General features: G+C 38.4%; 1 protein-coding gene across 2 annotated transcripts in view; it reads right to left on the bottom strand.

Annotated features, from left to right (window-relative positions):
• Positions 1 to 1,195: 1,195 nt before the first annotated feature.
• LOC149309501 (vacuolar protein sorting-associated protein 41 homolog) overlaps positions 1,196 to 21,025 on the bottom strand; it is a 121,454-nt gene continuing 101,624 nt past the window's right edge. For both annotated transcript variants that reach the window (XM_089532575.1, XM_089532576.1), the window contains 8 exons: positions 18,112 to 18,249; positions 16,388 to 16,442; positions 15,373 to 15,513; positions 14,127 to 14,263; positions 5,468 to 5,567; positions 4,987 to 5,031; positions 2,292 to 2,371; positions 1,196 to 1,573 (listed from right to left, as the gene is read on the bottom strand). In XM_089532575.1, the coding sequence (XP_089388701.1) occupies positions 1,493 to 1,573; positions 2,292 to 2,371; positions 4,987 to 5,031; positions 5,468 to 5,567; positions 14,127 to 14,263; positions 15,373 to 15,513; positions 16,388 to 16,442; positions 18,112 to 18,249 (777 nt within the window). In that variant the 3' untranslated portion in view covers positions 1,196 to 1,492. The remainder of the gene's footprint in view (positions 1,574 to 2,291; positions 2,372 to 4,986; positions 5,032 to 5,467; positions 5,568 to 14,126; positions 14,264 to 15,372; positions 15,514 to 16,387; positions 16,443 to 18,111; positions 18,250 to 21,025) is intronic.

The raw sequence follows: 21,025 nt of genomic DNA, 5'->3' as shown, positions 1-21,025 counted from the left end.
AAGTGAAACCTCCACAGTTCAGTGACAGTATATTTCTGAATAACAAATGCCGACAACTAATAATGTAGAAAAGTTGCTGCCTAAATGCTGGTCATAGGATTCTCACATGTCTAGTCACTGTTGGAAAAAGCAAGTGAAAGAAGAGATAGATCCTTTTGATTGTAACCAATTGTGTCATACCATTGACACAATGCTAACATAGAAACCAGAGCTTGGAAAAGTTATTATTTCATGTGATATAACTCCCTGAATCCCTCAGCCATCACGTCCACTAGTGGGCCATATTGGCTAAGTTTCTGAGAGATACCATATAAAAGTTTTCCAAGCTGTGATGGAAACCCCATTTTCATCCTTGTATAGGTTTAAATAGTAATATCTGAATGTGCTAGCACAAGCCAGTATACAAGTTTTTCCACAATTGCACTAGCTTTCCCACAACTCAGTATTCCACAGCTCATTACTTTATTAGGCTAAGTTTGAGTTAAGGACAAAACAGACTGACCCAAAGGAATGGCTTAAAGCCACACCTGAGAAAGCCAGATCGGGGCCACGGCAACCGCATGCTGTGACCCCAATCCGCTGCAGCCCAAAAGGAGAGATTTTCAACCGCTCTTTTTTGGGCCGTAGAAAAGCCACCTTTAGTGGCTCTTCCCCGGCCCCACAGCGGCTTCTCGGTGTGTTGGGAGCTTGTATCATGTAATATCCATAACCCCAAGATGCTTGGAAGCCAGCTCACATGTGGGCAGCTGGGTGGCATGAAGCTGGCCTCTGGGCATCTTGGAGGCATGCGTTGTGTGTGTGCCTCATCTTCCAGCTGGCTGGACACCAGCTTTTTATGCTGGTCTGTACCGGCCCTTAGTTATTCTTCTGGCAGTTGTGGAAATCCTTATGGAACTGCCAATTCTGTCATTTTCTGATTGTCTCTCTAATTAATTGCAAACCTTAGTCTGTACCTCTGTGACTTTTTAATGTTCTTATCATCATCTAACACACTTAGATAGAAAACTGTTTTCAGATTCCTAGAAAAAACGAGGAAAGGAATAAACAGAGACCATAGATATTCATGACATTTGTGCGGCATCTGGTGTATGTAGAAACCAACTTTTTGTGTTGCCATACAAGAATGAAACTGTAATCAGAAATCTGACTTCAAAATGATGGGATATAACTTTGGATACAGACTACATCAACACAGTGAATTTTACACTTAGGTTTACTTTTTATTAATTAATACATATTAAGCCAACCATTGAGGCATCCACATCTGCATTGCACAACAGTGATGTGACAAGTAAAAATACACTTTTCTAGCACTTTAAACCCACACAGGAAATATCCATGAGCTCAGTGATTTCAAGCCTCCCCTTTATAACACACTCAACCAGCTAAATATATACACAATGCTTAACAAGCTTTATAAATGAAGCATGCTCTTCTGTACTGAACTGAAATAGTCATACAGAGATATAAACTGTCAGCATGCCAGAAAGCATTATTTTTTCATCTCCAAAATAGCACTGCCTGGTCCTCGGTGTTTGGCGCTGCAGATGTTGCAAAAGTGTATTGAAGACTCCTGGAAATTAGAGGAAAAAAGCATTTGTATGATAAGATACATCTTTGTCCACACATCAATTCAAGAAGAAATAAGGAGATTATTTTTTTTAAAATCTCAGAAAATTACTCTTGCATCAGATTACTATACAGACTGAATCTCCCTTATCCAGAATTCTGAAATGCAAAATATTCCAAAATCCAAAGTTGTCCACATGGGTGGCTGAGATAGTGACACCTTCCCTTTCTGATGGTTCAGCGTACACAAACTTTATTTCATACACAAAAATATTAAAAATATTTTGTATAAAACTACTTTCAGGCTATGTGTAAAAAAATGTATACGAAACCTAAATGAGTTTTATGTTTAGACCTGGGCCCCATCTTCAAGATATTTCATTATTACATGATGACTTTCTTCTAAAATCAGTTTTCCCATTTCTGTTTTATGTTAGACTCAGTTGTTGGATGAATGAGGGCTATTTGTTGCTAATACAGTAGAAGCAGTTTTTTAAATCTATAGTGCTAAAAGGTGGTGAGATGGGATGGAGATGACAGTCTGTTTTGGCTGTGCTTAGAAATACCTACATAGAGCTAGGTAAAAAAAAATTACTATAGTTATTTTATAATCCTGGATAAATACATACTCTTCACAGTTGAAAGCAAAAATAACTTATTTGTCCTTTTGTCTTTGAGCATGGTAATTTTTATAATCCACAGAGGTTAAATTGGCTACTTACTGTGCTAGGTTCAGGAAAACACTCTTTGTGAAACATATGCCTGCAGTGAAAAACGGTTATACTGAAAGATTTAGAAGCATCTGGCAAGAGAAGAGAGAAAAGGTGTTGTATTATAAAAACAGATGAACTATTGCCTATAAAAAGCAAGGTGTTGCTACATCAAGAAATGGGATCTGATTTAGCTGAAGATATCTGAGGACACTGTTAAAAGTATATATAGGCTTCATTCACAAGATTAACATATTGGCTTCTGCATTTCACTCCACTTTATAATGTTTTCATATGATCCTACCTTGCCTGTGTTAAAATGCTAACATTTCCATGCTCTTCTTTTTCTACAGTTGAACTGGCTATGTGTCAGGAAGGAATTCAACTTAGTTACCTTCATGCACAAGTAGGGATTGTAAATCCAGATCTCCTCAGTCCAAATTTGATATTATCTTTTCAGGTTCATCCATCATAAGACTCACATTAAATGGTTGCTGTTCGGAAACTGCTATTTTCAGGTTTTTTTTACAAACCTTTTGTTGCATACACAAAAATCCATGCTACATTAACCATATGTTATCTTTAAAAAACAAACAAACTGAATGTATATTTCCAGTCATTGATCTCATTCTTTAAACTAGTCTCAATTTCAAGTGAGCCAGAAGAAAGTCTAAAAGGAAAATATATCTAGTCTGAATCCTCTTCTCTCTATAATTGCCTAATTTGCCTCTGCCAGGGAAACTGTGTAGAAGATAAAAAATAGACAAGTCTCATAAGTGACTATTGTATACATCAGCAATGGAGAAAATGTGGCTTCCAAATGTGCAACATTTGGCTGGGAGTGATGAGAGCTGTAGTGCAACATCTGGAGAACCACAATGTTCCCTGCCCATAGAATATGGCATATTTAGCTTATGCCGCATTAGGTTGTTGGTACCATAGTCATAGAAATCACTTTTATTTTGTTAGAAAGGAAAGAAAAGCCCTAGACTTTCTGGAAGGCTGCTAAAGAGTTGTTCAAAACTTTGCTACTTCCTATATTTACCCTTTACGGCTACCTGTATCTCCTTGGAGAAGACAGATGGGGAAGCCAGCTCTGAACTATTTTGCTTCATGAAGAGATCCTGCCCACTAGATCCCTAACTGTATTTTAAACATGGTTGCTTGGTTACTGGTGAAATTTAGGTTAGCTGTTTATTTTTACCACTCATTTTTTGCTTTGCTTCCTTGTTCAATTGCTATGTTTCAAGGAGGAGCATCTGTGTTGAGACCATAGCCTCATTCCAGTTGGTTCACGAGTCATACTTTTTTGGTTGCTTTTTAAGGCACTTATATACAGTTGTTGTTATTAAGTTAATCAAATTTAATCAGAGGTGTAATTTTTGTTAGTCTGATTTACCAATATTAATAATAATATATACAACAATAACATTATATAGAGCCCTCTTTTTATTACTGCCAATTAGGTTGCTTTTAAAAATAATTATTAAGGAAATCTCTGAAGAAAGTCTTCTTTCTCCCTCTATTGAGGGCATCACTTTCAGGAGAGAAATAATTTTTCGAATGGTTTTTCAGATAGCAGAACACATGGATTTCCTCTTCATTCGTACAACAGCAGTGACAACTAAATCTCACCAGTGGCATCCCTAGGATTGGTGTCACCCGGTGCAGTCACTCATGGTAACCCCATTGACCTCCTCCCATTTCACACCACACAAAATCATTAATAATGCTTTTTTGACAAATGTTACTCGTAAATCGTAATTCCCATATTCCACTGAATGTAACGAATATAAGTTGTGATGTAAAAAACTAGCAAAATTAAAATTATACTTTCAAAATACAATAACATAGACACATCCTAAATGTATTTACATATACACAGTGAACCTGAACTAATTATTAGATTGTATGACTGCACTGATATAATAGATGCATTCTTACTGAAGTGACAACTTTGTTTTACAGGTTTAACATGTTTTGGAATGAACTATTAATTGAATTGCTTTTCAAAATTCAGTGATGCTGAATGGGATCCAGATTTTGTTGTGTGTAACAAAGTTGGCAGAAGCAGACCTTCACACCCCTTTCCCTTAAAACAACCCCTCTAGATTTCCTGAAAATGCTACACAAAGGTTTAGTGGGAGTCCTGAATGTGATAGGTGCTGTGAGGAAGTGATCTCAAAACCTAGGCAGAGGTGGTTTCCCCCACAGAATACTTTGCCTGATTGTTGACAATCCCTCCTTTCTACTTGTCCCACAGCCTGCCTCCCGAAATCCCCTGGCTGTATTTGTGGCATTTTTGCAGACCTGTAGCACTGTCATAGCTCTTTTAAAAGAGCTGTAGCAAAGTCTCATTTCACCATCCCAGTGGCATAATCCCAAATATGAGTTCAACCTTTTGTTATGTCTGCAAAAGAGTTTATTGTGAACTGCTTTCACAGTTTGGGCTGCAACTCCCAGAATCCCCAGCCTTCATGGCTACCATATTGTCTGGTAGATTCTGGGAGTTGGGATCCAAAAGGTAATTTCCCCAAACTCTGATTGATATGGCACTGCCCCATTTCCATAATTGCTTCAGATACTACAAAGAAAGGAAGGCAACCAAGGCTGAGTTGGCTGCAAAATGCCAGGACAGACATCACAACCAGAACCACCATTCATTTAGAGCTCCAAAAAGAGGCACATGAGCAATACAGTATCATACCTGTAGGCAATATAGGAGCAAGGCACATTTCACAGATATTCTCCTCTGTAAAAATACAAACAAACATTTAACGGTTGTTCTGAGAATGTTTAGAAAATGTCTGTCTCACACAGAAGCATTTCCAAAGGTTGATGGTCTTCACTATAAGAGATACACCATCTAAAACTGAATTACATTAACTGTTGCTTCTTAAGGATGTAAACATTTGTAAATGCCCCACATAATCCTGCACACTAAACAATCAAAGAGACAAGACATTTGAACAGAGCATATTACTAATAATAAGTTTCATTTTTCATTCAGAAAAGCTCCATGTCCAATAAAGATTTAATAGCACCATACTGCAATGCATAGCTTTAAACACGTCTATGAAATAAAATGAACTAGAAATCACTCAGAGATCCTTAATAGTTGAGGGCAAGTTTATAATGGTGACCCATTTTGTTTCTATAACTTCCCAAGATTCACTGATTAAACTTACCATCCACAAGGACCCCTCTCATTTGTGTTCGGTGCATCTTTTTCAACAAGGAGAGTGAATCAGCAACAAGAATCTTTTTGCATCCCTCCCGAAGCAAAATCTAAGAGACAAAAGAATATGACTGTGATAATAATTCAACAGGTTTTCCCTTCCAACCTGTGCAAAGGATGAAAATACATAATTTATATTATTATTTTCCCTCAGTCTCTCCCCCCCCCCCCAATTTCCCTTCCAGTGACTCCACTGAAAGAAACAGATCTGTATAAGTATAGAAAAGTTAAGTATTACTTCACTGGCTTAAACTGGAAGGCCACTGGATCACAAATGCACAGCTCCACAATCTACAATAGTTTAATATATATCATGTGAAATCCTTTTAGCATGATATAGTACTGGAAATATTAGTTATTCCACAAAAATTACTGATCTATAAAATATACACTCAGTTATACACAGGCAGAGAGACACCATAGTTGCTTCCCCCCCCCCCCCCCACAACTGTTAGGTTTCTAAATGATTTTCACACTCATTTCTGGCAGATTGCTACAGATTGCATATTCTTTATCTGGAATCCCTAAATCTGAATCCTCTAAAAACCAGAACTTTTTTCATAGGTGGCTGCAATCATGAAACAGATGCAGCTAATGTGTCTCTCTGTCTGTGTATAATTGAGTGGATATTTTATACATCAGTATTTTTTGCTTTCTAATGGTTCATTGTACACAAACTGTTTGATGAACAAAATTATTTAAAATATAATATAAAATTATTATATAATTTTATATTATATAATTAGTTCAAGTAGACCACAAGTTGAACATGAGTCAACAGTGTGATGCAGCAGCTAGAAAAGCCAATGCAATGTTAGGCTGCATCTATAGGTCTAGTGTTTAGATCAAGGGAAATAATAGTGCCACTTTATTCTGCTTTGGTCAGGCCACACCTGGAATACTGTGTTCAGTTCTGGGGACCACAATTTAAAAAGGCTGTTGAGAAACTGGAGTGTGTCCAAAGGAGGGTGATTAAAATGGTGAAGGGTCTGGAAACCATGCCCTATGAGGAACAACTTAGAGAGCTGGGCATGTTTAGCCTGGAGAAAAGAAGGTTAAGGGGTGTTATGACAGCCCTGTTTAAATATTTGAAGGGATGTCATATTGAGGAGGAAGCAAGCTTTTTTTCTGCTGCTCCAGAGAACAGGACCCAGAACAAGGGGAAAAGAAATTCCACCTCAATATTAGGAGGAACCTCCTGACAGTAAGAGCTTTTCGGCAGTGGAACATACTCCCTCGGAAAGTGGTGGAATCTCCCTCCTTGGAAGTCTTTAAACAGAAGCTGGATGGCCATCTGTCAGTTATGCTTTGATTGAGAGTGGCAGGGGGTTGGCCTGGATATTTTCCTGCCTAAGGAGCCCACTCCCATTCCACATATAAAAGCTGACTCGATAGGCAAATGAATCTTCTGTTAATATTGGCTATGGGACAATATCATTCACTCTCCTGGACAAAAGCAGACTAGCTTAGGTGGGACAGGGCAGGCACATGACACACAGTTCTCTCCTCCAATTTTGCCACTTGAGCTGAGTACCTCACTGTCTAATAGTAGAAGAGGTTCTGCTGTTGATTAGTTCAGAAACTGAAATTAAATATCAGTGGACATTAGAAAAAGTCCTTATGAGATCTGTTTAATAAAGATTCCTTTTCTGCATACATAGAAATGACTATAAAAAGGATGAGGAATGCACAAGATTGGGGCTGTCTCTTTGACAGTACCAGTAAGCTTCAACTAAATGCAGTGGGACTTGTGAGTAGATGTGCTTAGAACTGAACTGTAAATCAAATAATACTGTAATAGCAGCAAGATACTGCCAGTGGTATAGACAAACATAGTGGAAATATGTATTAGCAATCTTGTTAGATAATGAGCTTTTGTCAAACACATTTCTCTAACCATCAAAACATTGCAACAAAGCAAGGAAAAAGAAAGATCTGCACAAGAACCTAAATTTTCAACCCAGAGATTAACTGCATAACACATAAAAGTAGAAAAATTATGGGGTACATCTGAATGAATAAAACTACTTGAGCTTTTTAAAAAACTAAATCTTTTCAAAGGTATCATTTATGTTGGAATTACACACAATGACAAACAATGCAGAAAATGGAAAACTCTTGTAGAGTTCCTCCTCTACTCTCTCTGTAACATGTAGTTATGGAAACAAGCCCCAGGCTAGTCATCTTGTCTGGCTTTGCCCTTAGTGGACAAAAAAGCGGACAGAGTGTTGCAGGAATCTGTTTCAGTTGCTATGGAGCTGGATTGTTGTACCTTAATCAATCATTCAAATACAAAGTTGCTTTCGTGTTTTGTCTTTCGTACACAAATGTTTGCATCTGTATGGTGATGGTTACTTTCTGTATTATGTCCCATTGTACTGAGATCCTGTCATGAAAATCTGCACAACCATAAATCTATAAAGAATAATGGTATTTTTGTTCTTTCCATCAATAGGACATGCATCCTTTAATACAGAACACAAGGTCTGAATGATGAGCACAGTATAAATCAACAGGCAACTTGAAGGCTCCAGAGCAGGCATACACACACACATATTCTCTGGAGGTCAAGCATGGCTTCAACAGTGTGTCAAAGATACACATATCTAGGTGAACTAAAGGAATCAGGATCACACAAGGAGAGTCATAAGTCTGCTTCCCACAAAAAAATAAAAATATACCCATACACCAGAGGATGAATGCTATTAACAGGTGTCAGGACTACCAGGTGCTTAAATAAGTTATTACAACACACCCCCTAGTGACCAGTTTGCTAACTTTGCATGTGCATGTCTATCTTTTACAGCAAAGCTGCTGCAACATTAAATCTAAATTATGTGGCTTAAAAACACAAAAAATGACTTTTGTACCCCTTGCCAACTATACACCAACTGTTTCCAATCTGATCTATGGGGTTTAATCTGAAAAGATTCACCCTTATATTGTTATCATTCACCATCTGGGAGAAGTAAGGTCATGTGATGCCATGAAACAAAGATACTGTATATACTCATGTATAAATCTAGAAATTTTAGTCAAAAATTGACCCAAAAAACCTGGGTCAATGTAACTACTGTACTTTAACTCTTATCCAAAAAGGGACCATGCCCTGGCGAAAAGTGAGAGCTTAATCTCTTCTCAGAGCACCTAAAAAAAGCATCAGCCCCTCTACTCTTTCATCCATCTAGCCTTTAGGGTGAGCACAGTTATGCTTGTCAAAATTTTAGAGGTCTTTAGCATCATTTTCCTTTGCTTCATTCTTTACATCCTTTGTTACATCCTGCTAAGTTTTACCTTTGACTTATCCACGGGTCATATAAAATCCATAATTTTGGCCCCCAAACCTGCCCTCAACTTATACATGAAGTCAACTTATAGTTGAGTATATACAGTAGTTTGTTGTGGGTTCCACACTTGGTTCCACTGGCATCTCAGCATCTCCAAGGGTGACCACACACCTTTCCTCATCTGAGAAAACAGCCATGTATGCATCTGGTGATTACAGCCAAACAGAGTGAGGAGGATTTAAAAATCTAGGGAGCCTGGATTCCCATCAGCAACCATAAGGGTGGGTCAAATGTCTCCCAGAGACTTCTTCAGCAGGTATATACCTTTCATAGTAAATACCTGTGCTATCTTCTCACAGGGGCTCCAGAAGGCATCCCAGGCAGTATGCCTGTTCTCTATAGGAGCACTTCTCTGGCTGACAGTATTAATTTATGTCTACTATAGTTTGAAGGACCTGCCTGTCAAAGACTGCCTCTGCAATGCTGCAAAAATAGTGTCTATGAAAAGGCCTACATCAAGCTGCAGTTGCAGTTGTATAGATTTTTGATATGGGTACTTTAGTGGGAAAAACATCTGATATGGCTGTCAGACTCATGTGCTGAGCTGCATTTCTCCTTGACCTGGGCCTGTGACTCATAAAGTACAGCTATTCAGATTTTGAGCCACTGTGCTAGTGTGGATCTATAAACGTTTTCATCCAGGGAAGCTGGACGAAAGGGAATGAAATATGGATCTAAACACATGAAATGAGATTGGATATAAGTTTTGAACACTCCAAGGGTGTCGGATGAGTACCATTATTTTCAGGGAGTGTTTGGGGCTACTGCCGGGAAGGATCAAGTCTTGGTAATATGGAAATATTCTAAACTTTGGATATTATAAAAATAGGCCAAGTGTATATTAAAAATGGTGGCTCTGGACAGACAAGTCTTCAAGTTCTGATACTCTTGTGGTCGATATTGTGGCTGGAAAGGCCACTTTAAAGGTCAAAATACACTTGACAAATAGGTTCAGAGGGAGGTTTGGTTAGATCTTTTATGAATAGGTTAACATTTCAAGTAAAGAAGTTATGAGCCACTGATGGGGAAAAACAAGCAGTAAGACTTCAGGAAGAGAGAATGGAATTGGATAAGTCTCTTGTCAGACTCTGATAACACTGATAAGGAAGAGGCAGCCTATCTTTTCAAGTTGTTGGGGTCAAGGCTACTTATAGCTGGGAGGGAAGCAATTAAGTATCATCCTAAGTTGAGCAACAGGAGAAACCAACTTACATTAGCCCCAGTGTAGGCAAGGTTTTCCAGGTCATTACATAGATACAAACTAAAGAGCTGGACATACACCAAAGATCTTGCAGGATGTCTGGGGTGCTGACCATTCTGCAATGGTATCCTTATCTCAGGAAGGACTTGTACTCAATTTCCTGGGTGCTTATTTGAGTAAGTCTGGCTTGAAATGTACTAACAGGCCCTGACTGAAATGATTTCAAAGAACCAGGGCACCTGCATAGTGAGAGGCAGGTGTTTCAGACAATACGGAGTGATGAATATGGAGAATCTTGGAAATGAGAAGGCTTCTCGGGCTTTTGGCTACGATCAAGTGTAGAGAATTGGAGTGATACATTAGAGGTCTACCCAGAAGAGTCAAACTGTTGTAGGTGTTACAAGATGGGGCACTTGAAGGGCCTTTCGCCTGGCTGCAAGTTGAATTTGCTGAGGCAGTCTGCTTTGGTGTACATGTTGGGCTGACAGAGTAAAGGATATGTTCTGCCCAGTGGAAAAGGATAAAGGTTTCTAGCTGAAAGGAACTTGTCTGTGTCCCACACACATGCTCACTAAGGTTCCAGCCAGTTGATGTTATGTCTCATCTTTGCACTATCACATGTATTGTGTGAACCTTGACAGTGGCATTACATTGACAATGAGATCCTTGACAGTGGTATTACACTGACAAATCTATTTTGCTGGAGTTTGTAATAACAATGATTCGGGGGAGGGGGGTGTTGGCCCTTGGAGAAGAAGGAGAGTAGTCTATCTCATGCCTGGGCAGTTTGGACTTTTGCTGCCCATTTAACAAACCTGCAATGTTGTTGGGCTATGTTGTGTTGGAATGGAACAAACAGCCACTGGATGGACAGGAATGGGCATGAATCCATATTATCTGTAAGCTGGAAATCATCAGGATTTGGATCTGAGCAAAAGACAAGATGCTTACTGAATGTGCTGTCATGTTTTACCCTGCTGCTTGTTGGACTTTGGCAATATAGTCCACAGCAGGGAAGATCTGCTCTTTTTGTAGTTGATGTGCTTGAAGTGAGGTGAGAATAGCAATAGTAATAGCAATTACAGTTCTATACCGCTTATCAGTGCACTTAAGCACTCCCTAAGTGGTTTACAATGTGTAAGCTAATTGCCCCAGCAAGCTAGGTACTTTTTTTAGCAACATACAGAAGGATGCCAGGTTGAGTCGACTCTGAGCCTCTTGCTGGGAGACACCTGGCTTAACAAGACTACATGTGAAAGGGATCTAAGAATCCTAGTAGACCACAAGTTGAGCATGTGTCAACAGTGTGATGCGGCAGCTAAGCATGCCAATGCAATTCTAGGCTGCATGAATAGAGGTATGGTGTCTAAATCAAAGGAAGTAATAATATCACTCTATTCTGCTTTGGTCAGGCTTCACCTGGAATACTTGGTCTGGGTCCCACAATTCAAAAAGGATGTTGACAAGCTGGAGCATGTCCAGAGGAAGACAACCAAAAAGATGAAGGGTCTGGAAACCATGCCATATGAGGAGAGACTTAGGGAGCTGGGTATGTTTAGCCTGAAGAAGAGACAATTGTCTTCTTTCTCTTGGACTTACAGCATGATCTTTTTTTCCTATTTTTGGCAAATGTGGTCTTAAGAAAAATGCACCCATGTAAGAGTATCTTACCAAAAGATACCTTGGTGTAGATGGTTACCATGGTAGCTCTGAATGGCATATCTGCATTCTCAGAGCTATTTTTTTTTATCAAACCAACCCAAAGTTACAAAAATGTGAGCAAGCTTTCATGATCTCTAGATCTCTTCATCAAGCAAGATGACACAAAAGGAGAGGTGAGGTATGTGTGTGGAAGGGGGAAAAAAAGAAACTGACTATATATGTTGTGAATGTCTATGTGACATCCTAAGACAGAACACAGGTGAAGGGAACTGTAGACATTCTAATGAGATCCATGCACTTTCCTTGTCACTCTCATCTTTTGTCAGCAAAACTGCCAGCATGGAATTCAGGAACAGCATGAGGTGAAAACAGGCAGCCAAGAGAGTAAGAACCAAAGCAGACAAATGTGGTGGTGCTGGTGGTTTGAAGATGTGAAAGTAGCACGAGTTGACAGGACTGGTTGAACTGGGAAACAAAGCCAAGATATAAGAGATGCAAAAGAAGGCTCTATAAAATCCCATGACTGACTCTGGCTAAATGGACATATATATTTTTTTTGCCTATATGTGAAAGCAAAATATTGATTTTGTCCATAAGTGTTGGAAAGCAAGGCTGCTGAAAATGATACTATATATATATCCAGAGTCAAAATTAGGAAATTACTGTTTTATTGCCTAAATTTCAATGTAATCTGGTTCATTCTGGCAGCCTTGTCAGAGTTCCAATTGTGATTTAATTATAATAAGAAAACACTGCCAGTGGAACAGCAATTTATTCTCTGTTAGCTAAACACTGCTCCCAGGCATGTGTCACTTTTGATGCATGAGTGGCTCCACTTTAAGAGAATGCACAATTTTATGGCTATATAAATTAAACTGCAGTTGTCAGTAGTCTACTTTATTTATGATTTAATATTCATCTCATTGAAAACAGATATAAAATACAAGCACTTTTAGAATGCAGCTTTAACTTACTTTCTATTTAATTCCAGACAGACAACTATGTCTTGCCTAGCCATGAATATTGGAACACCTTCATCTCATGGTACTGCCATTATTAGGTAGACTTAAATCATTCCCAGCAATGACAATGGCATTACTAAATTTAGTGATCATCATACTCCTCCTCTAAGCATTATGGTGGACCCCAAGGCAGTGTTCTAAAACTAAAATGCATCAAGATAACAAATGTAACCAGGTCACATGCCTTGGAATCATCTTAATCATCTCTAATGGATTTCTTTTTTACTGGGGATCTGTTGGTGAGATGGGTAGAGGGTACCAAGGCATGGATCATGTTTTTTATTAGAGCTACAAACTCTACTACCATGCTTAGTTCTATTCCCAGCAACAAAAGTGAAGGCATGCATTGTGTATCAACAGAAATGCACAATGATGATGGGACCACACCCAAATGTGACTGTTTCTTTACACACTTTCATAGGGACTTTTCATGTCCCAGCTAGCAGCAGGCCGAGACAGAAAAAACTTCAAGTTAGTAGAAGTTTCTTTTCTTCTTTTCTTCTTCTCCCCTGCTTCCATTTTCCTTTTTATGCTGCAATATGATAATGTTTGAAAACTACTTCAAGGTAGCTGAAATCCTCCTATGTAAAATTCCAGTGCCACATGTTCTCAGATTAAAGACACCTGTTTTTGGAAAGTGCCACTGTTTGCTGGAGAGTTTATCTCAATGAACAGCATTATAAAGACCAGCGAAAAAGGAAGGGCAGAAGAGATCTAATGCACTGGTGAAGCAAACATTTACAAAATAAACGCAATGCAGAATCAGATCCAATTTTGCTGGCAAGTGTTTCAGAAGCGTTGATACAGTCTACTTTTTCTGAATTTTGACTTAGCATTAAATACCAGCAGTGTCTTGAACTCAGTGCACTGAATTGTACTGAGAATTCTACTGCATCTGTATCTTACCCAAAGTCTGTTATCTCTAAATAAGCATTGGCACAATCTGCCACTACAATTTCTTTCTTTCTTTCTTTTTGGAGGCTATACTGAAAATAATGGTGACATTCAGCAGCAATGGGGAAAAGGGTAATAACAGTTCTATATCATTAGGTAGCAATATAAAGTCACATAGAACATTATAACATACCTGTGACACTACACACGTCACGCTCTTTCAGCCTGAGAGGAAAGAAGTGCCAAACCTGCTCTGGACAAATCTTGCCAAGAAAGTTCTGTGATAGGTTCACCTTAGGATCACCATGAGTTGGAAATGACTTCAAGGCACACAGCAGCAACAACAACATATGTATCATGGCAAAATTCCTCTTTTAACTGTTACTGACTTCCTTAATTGACTGCACTCCTTCTATCCTTCAAGGCAAAATTAAGCAAGAGGAGGAATAGGCAAAGCTAGAAAGAAAACCAGGAAAACGTTACCTGTAAATTGTAATCTTGAAGAATTTTTACCAGTGAATCTCTCAGGTTTGGAATCTCCATTCCTTCCTTAATGCGGTGGATCAGTAAGATTGGGTCGACATGGGTCCCAATATTATTTAACAGGCCAGTAATAAAAGCTGTGGAAACACAAAGATGGCTCTTAATTGAATATCAGAAGAACAGAAGAAGAGCCATGTTTGATCAAATAGATGCCCATCCCATCCCTACAGTCATGGATTTTGCTCCCATTGACTAAACATCAATAGTCCACAGGAAATGTACATCAGCATCAACACAAGAAAATGAGGGCAACAGCATCTTTCTTCTCATTCCACCCACCAAACTGGTACTGAGAGGATGTAATGTTGAACTAATGCTGGTCTAGAGCAAAGGCAAAACCCAAAAAACATCCCAATGAACCTTGTATGAAAGAGATACATCTATAAATGGTACAAACACCTGTGATTTTAAATAATAATAATAAACTGGTACGGTCTTGAAATATATCTCTTTCATATGGAGAACTGATAATCAAATAGGAAATAAGGGAGGGTCTCACTCATTTTCAAGACAGAGTTGGTCTCTCAGGTGGCATTCAGTACTCTTAGGAATGAATAAGAAATAAATTGGTGTGTTGGCAGAAGATCTACTTTTCTAATTTAAGTTCATTTCTATCAGCATATTGCATGTAACTTTTCACCTGTGATGCCCAAGGATCTTTATGGAGAATACTCAGAAACAGAAATACATGCTAGCATTTCACTGAATGTAGCAGGCAACAGCATGTGTCCCAGCAGCTGTGGAATAATATCATCATTTATGTTTATCAGTGCCAGATGCTGCAGAATGAGATGTCATTTATTTAGTATGCTGTAGTACTTCAGTGATTACACTGCAATTTAACTATAGTAATTATACTGCAATTCAGTTTGCTTCTAGTGAACAAATGGGCCAAACCAATCTGACAGTATTCTTTTTATACTATCAAGGCATACATTATATTGCTTTTCCTGTTCTTTTCATATTTAATTAAACCGCATATATATTCCCTCACTCATTCAAACACATGGCTACAAACTGATTAGGATCCAGTGCTGTTGGTCCAATGGGTGAACTGATGGTGAACTATTCAGAGAAGTTTTTCAGAAGTAAGGCAGGGGAGGAGAAGGAAATCTCATTGCATTTGTGAATATTCACAAGCATGACAAAGGATTTTTTTTTTAAAAGCAAAGTTGACTTTGCTTACGTGGTTTGTCAATGGAAAATAAGATGAGGTCTTCCCAAAGTTCTGCATCATCTTGCTCTTTAGCAAACTCAATAGCTTTATCTACATCATTTAATTCCTCCATGATCATCTTCAGAGCACTTCGGCTGTTGCCCATTCTACCTAGAAAGGTAAAAGAAATTGAGAATTGTAAAAGAACAATCTGTAAAGGGCACATCTTGAGTGCCTCGTGTAGGGAAAATTTCATCCTCTGTTTGATTATTTTAAAATGTACCATCTCAAGTCTAATCTTTGTAGCAACACAAATGAGTATCTCTCTGAATTAAAGGAGTTTCTATCAATCCAAGTGAAATCAATGGAGCCTGAATACATCTCAATTGCTGCAAGAGAGTAAACAAGGATCAGTTATTAACTAACAGTAAGAGTTTAGTCCTCTAGTATGGGCCAGAGATAATCTCTAAAAATGTGGTGGGAATAGCAGAGTGGGGCTAGACTAAGGCTGCAATCTTCTGTATAGATACTGATGTGGGAGTAAGCCATACTGAGAAACCACGAAGGATTGCACTGTAAAGCTCAGAAATAGCAGACTCTCAATTTAGGATTAGAATGTGCATGTATAATTTTAGGACTGACATGAAGGAATGGTCTTGCTAAAAACAAATTTTCATGCTCAGAATAATTTCTATATCTTTCACGGCACCATTATTTAATAATATTAGAAGAGCAAGAACATGAAGAAAAACATTTTTGGTGGCTGTTGCAACAGTGTCTTCATTTCACCTAGAGATTTGTCATGTTCAAGAGCACTGGAGAACCTTCATACTTGGGTTGATATTCAGAAGCTAGAGGTGAGACAAGCATGGCAATCATGAGTTGTTTCAGATTTCCCCCTGACTTTAAGAAGAATCTCACTCAACTAGCTTTCAGGACTAGGAGAGATTTAAAAATCCAGATCCTAGAAATACTGGCTTGAAAATTTCATCTTTGAATAAAAGACAAAAAGGACATTGCTGTTCCTCAATATGTAGGTACTTACTCAAAAGATAAACTGTTTCTTCTACAAAGTTTCTTTGCTGGCAGATCTCCAGAGCCTTAAATTGTAAAATTGGTACAATAATAGGGCATAGTTATAAAGAGTTCTAAACCAACTTCTTCCCAAAACAATAATGAGTTCAACATTACATACATATACGTTGACATATTTCCTACTGAGTTTGATTGGATTTCTTACTACTTAAATGAGAATAATATAGCAACCTAAACTATTCCCACTACATTCATTTATTAAGATATTAGGCTAACTAGGTACTTCTAAGCAGACATATAGAGAACTGCACTGCTGTTTTGGCAAAACCTCAAGGATCATTAGCAATTTTATTTATATTCTTCCAGCAACATTTTTGGAAGTTCTTCACCAAATAATTTTTGAAAAGTACACTAAATATGTGTTACATGTATAGCTAAAGTGAAAGATCTGAATGTGGCAAACACCCGCTGATGAACACATGCATCCTACACTGCATTTGCACTGCAGAAATAATCCAGTTTGACACCATTTGAACTGCCATGGCTCAATGCTATAGAATTCTGGGAATTGTAGTTTGTTCTGGCACCAGAGTTCTCTGACAGAGACAGCTAAATGCCTTATAAAAGTGAATTTTCCGGAATGTCAGTTAAAGTGGCGTCAAACTGGATTATTTCTACAGTGTGAATGCCGCCCTACAGATGCATTTGTGTGGCTGCTGCTCTCAGGTACGGAGACACCATGTAGAAACCCAGGTGTTTTCTTACATAATGTGCTTCCTTCTCCTTCCTGCTTTAAGAACGAAGTTGTCTTTCCTATTCCTATCATATATCATTCTACAAGGAATCACAATAATGAAAAAGATATAGAATGAAAAATTTCCAGGCAGTGAAAATATTCTTGTTAAAGGATGCCCATATGGGGACTCAATGAAATACAACCCCCCCTCTCCTCCCCTCCCCATAAATAGGATTTTTTCCCTGATCAAAGAGACTGTAAGTGCGGACTGCATGTCTGAAGACTGTTCTATCTTTAAACAAACAAACAAACAAACAAAAGCCCTTTTACTAGGAATCTTGGCATGAGAAGGAATGTTTAAAAAGAGAAGCATAGAGATATGCAATTTTCCCACTTGCAATTTGAAGAGATACAGTTCAGGAAGAATTCTTTTTCTTTTTGCTTTTTGTTTTGCCTAATAAAACCATTCTCCAGGCATTTATCCTAAATATATTAACCTTATTAGAAGAGTCTTTTTGGCACCTTTGTCCTTTTAATTAATTTTTTAGGTATATGATTTTATCCTAGTGAGATGCTCGCTTTTTTCTTTCATTTTATACTGCCACTATTTTTATGATATCTTTTGTTATTATATTTAACATTATCAAGTGCGCCTTAAGACTAGAAACTAAGTATATTAAGGATTTAAACTAAAACAGCAACAAGTAAAAATGGGAGGAAAAACCATGTCCCTGTCAAAGAATTACTTCCAAGTCCAGAAAAAAGACTTGTGCAATTCTCATATTTTCCAGCAGAGGACAGCATTACCCATAGAGTAGCTAATACAAGTTGAAATGGAATTACAAATGGGGAAAAAAACCATTTGGTAATACTTTTGTTAGCAAAAGCCAAAGTGTCCCATAGTCATGAGCAAACCTTTGAAATCCCCACAGAAGCCACATAACTAATAGCTTTCATATCCACTCAAAGAAGGAGATATTTTAAGATACAATCCTTACCTTTTCTAAAGGGCAGTGGGTGCTGTCTCTGAGAAATGGAAGTAGGTTTGGCCGGTCATATTCTGCATAGAGGCTGATTTGTTTTTCATGATACTTTTGTCCTTTGTGATGATCCCTCTTGAACAATTTATGCAAATACTACAAAACCAAGTAGAAGCACAAAGACATGAACACTTAAAATTAGGTGTTCTTCCTAGACAAGTCTATATTAATCTTGACAAAATATTCTAGCCCTGAAAAACTGATAAGCATAATTTATGCCAAAATTAGATGTAAATGCAAAACTCCATGTGTTCTTTATATCACAAGGGATGGGAATGAGATCTTTACAAAATAATAATAATAATCAGTATTCCTTCCCCACATCTGACAATTCTTCTGCCTAAATATTCCCACTTCAGGCTAACACTTCACATTGTCTGAAATAGTATGACAGGGTGCTGAAAAGTTCTCCACCCAACCAAGAAGGAAATGACCTACAGCCATGAAACTTGCCGGCTATTCCACCCATTCACCCAAAGTTTGATGCACTTGGCACATCGTTTCTCAGGTTTCTTTAACGCTTCAATAATAATAATAATAATAATAATAATGAAATCTGGTATCTGGTCACTGAAATACTGCTCTGAGGCTGCTATTATCTCTGATTCATTTGAAATTTTTCTTCCTTTCAAACTCTTTTTTAAAGGTTTGGAAACAGGAAATGGTTAGACAGAGTAAGATCTGGTAAGCAGGGTGAATGGTCTGTGTATTCAAACCTCTGTTCAAAACATCAATTATCTTGCCAGACTTGTCAGCAGGTGCATTGTCCAGCAAAAAGAGAACACTTTTATTTGTCGATTTTCCTTCAATGTGTCCTTTAATCAGCACAGAAAGTTAGAGTACTGTATATACTCATCTATACATTGAAAAATTTAAGCCCAAAAATGGGCTCCAAAATCCTAGGCAGATGTACAGTGGACCCTTGTTATATGCTGGGGTTTGGTTCCAAGATCCCCTGTGGATAACAAAATCAGTGTATGCTCAAGCCCCATTAAATATAATGACATAGCAAAATGGTGTCCCTTATAAAAATTGGAAAATCAAGGTTTGATTTTTGAAATTTATACTTTTTTTTAACATTTTCAAACTGTGGATGCTTGAATCCATGTATAAAAAAATCTGTGTATAAGAAGGATCAACTGTATATACGGGTCAATACCGTAATACTTCTTTGTGAGCCTTGGGAAAGCTGTGGAGGAGAGAGAGGAGGGAAATCAGAGGTCTCTGTCCCCCTTTTCGCAAGCCATCAGCCTTGGGGAAAGTTTTGGGGAAGGGAGGGAAACTGGAGGTCTGTGTCCACATTTTGCATGCCCAGACTGTGACTCCTGGGAGAGGTGTAGACAGGTAGAAGGAGAGAGCAAAGTGGTGTTTTTCCCCCTCTATTTAAAATTTTTGTTACATGCACCTGAGTTTGACCCTTGACTTATCCATGGGTCATATCAAAATCCATGATTTTGCCCTCAACTTATACATGAGGCCGACTTATGCACGAGTATATATGGTAGTATTCTCCATTAACTGTTTGGCCTTCTGGAGATAGTCAGTCATCAAAAAACTGTGGCCATGACCTTTCTCGTTGATCTTTGAGTTTTGAATTTCTTTGGCTGTGAAGAATCTGAATCTCACCACTGCAAGGACTGTTGTTTGGTCTCCAGATCATAGTCATATAGCTATGTTTCATCAACAATGATGAATCGTTCCAGAAAGTATCACTAGGTGGCTCAAAATGCTGCAAAATCAACTTGGAAGGACTCACTCAATTTTGTTTCTGGTCAGCATTGAAACATTTCAGTACCCACTTGGCTGACAGCTTCTGCATAGCCAACTGCTCAGGAATTATAAACCCAGTGTGTTCCTGGGCTATCTCTAGTGCCTCAGCAACTGCTTTAGCTGAGATTCACCAATCTGCCAAAATCAGGTCATCAACATGCTCAACAATTTCAGGAGTTTTGAAGGCCTCCCAGACCTTGCTGCATCTTCAGTCTGAAAATCTTCACAATGAAAGTAGGCAGACCACTTCTTCAGAGCTGGGTATTATGGGCACTTGTCATTCCATGTTTACATCATATATTCATCATATATTCATTTCCTTTGGAGTTTTCTTCTGCTGGAATAGGAACTTTATGATGGTCTGGCGTTCACTATTTGAAAATGTCACAGTTTTCACTGACATGATTCTATCATTGATCTGAAGAAATTCAGAAATTACAGCTACAGTCCTGCAAATTGGCAATTTACAATACAAAAGAACTCTATTTCAAGTTACAGTGACAAAATTATGCTCAGATTTTGGGAGGTGAGTCAGGCTGAGAATTTTTCAGCACTCTTTCATATCTTTCTGGGAACCTAGTCCTCAAGCACAAAAGATGGCCAGATGAAACTTTATTCTTGAAAAGTGCTCAGGCTAAACCTTGCTGTCTTAAGTCTTGTCATCCATGGACAGATTGACTTTTCATGAATTTCAGAGACTATAATGAGATACATCCAGAAAGAGTCAGACCTCTGCAACCCAGCACCTCCCAGATGTTTTGGATTACAATGCCTTTCAGTCCCAGCCAATATGGCCAATAAATAAGGATAGTAGAAATTGTAGGGAAGGCAGAGAGTTTGGGAAGGTGCACTAATTTTTGATAGGCCCAAAGAGGTTGGTCAGTTATAGTGTGGTACATCCAACATCTGTCAGCCCAGATAATTCTGCAGCTTTGTTACTATAGAGCAGAGATGGAATAGTGCATTCCAAAGCCCTTCCTGCAGCTCACAGCCTGAAAAAGTGCCCCATCTTCGCTTTCCAAATCAGAGACATCCAGCCACTTTGTGCTCCTCCCACCAGTCTACCCCCAATATTTAGGACTGCTGCTGTCCCTGCTGGATT

This window comes from Sceloporus occidentalis, unplaced genomic scaffold (assembly GCF_023333645.1).
Source record: "Sceloporus occidentalis isolate IW3139 unplaced genomic scaffold, rSceOcc1.0.p SCAF_7, whole genome shotgun sequence".
Lineage (NCBI taxonomy): Eukaryota > Metazoa > Chordata > Lepidosauria > Squamata > Phrynosomatidae > Sceloporus > Sceloporus occidentalis.
Note: the sequence above shows the minus strand (reverse complement) of the source record. Positions and strands in the feature narration are given on the sequence as shown.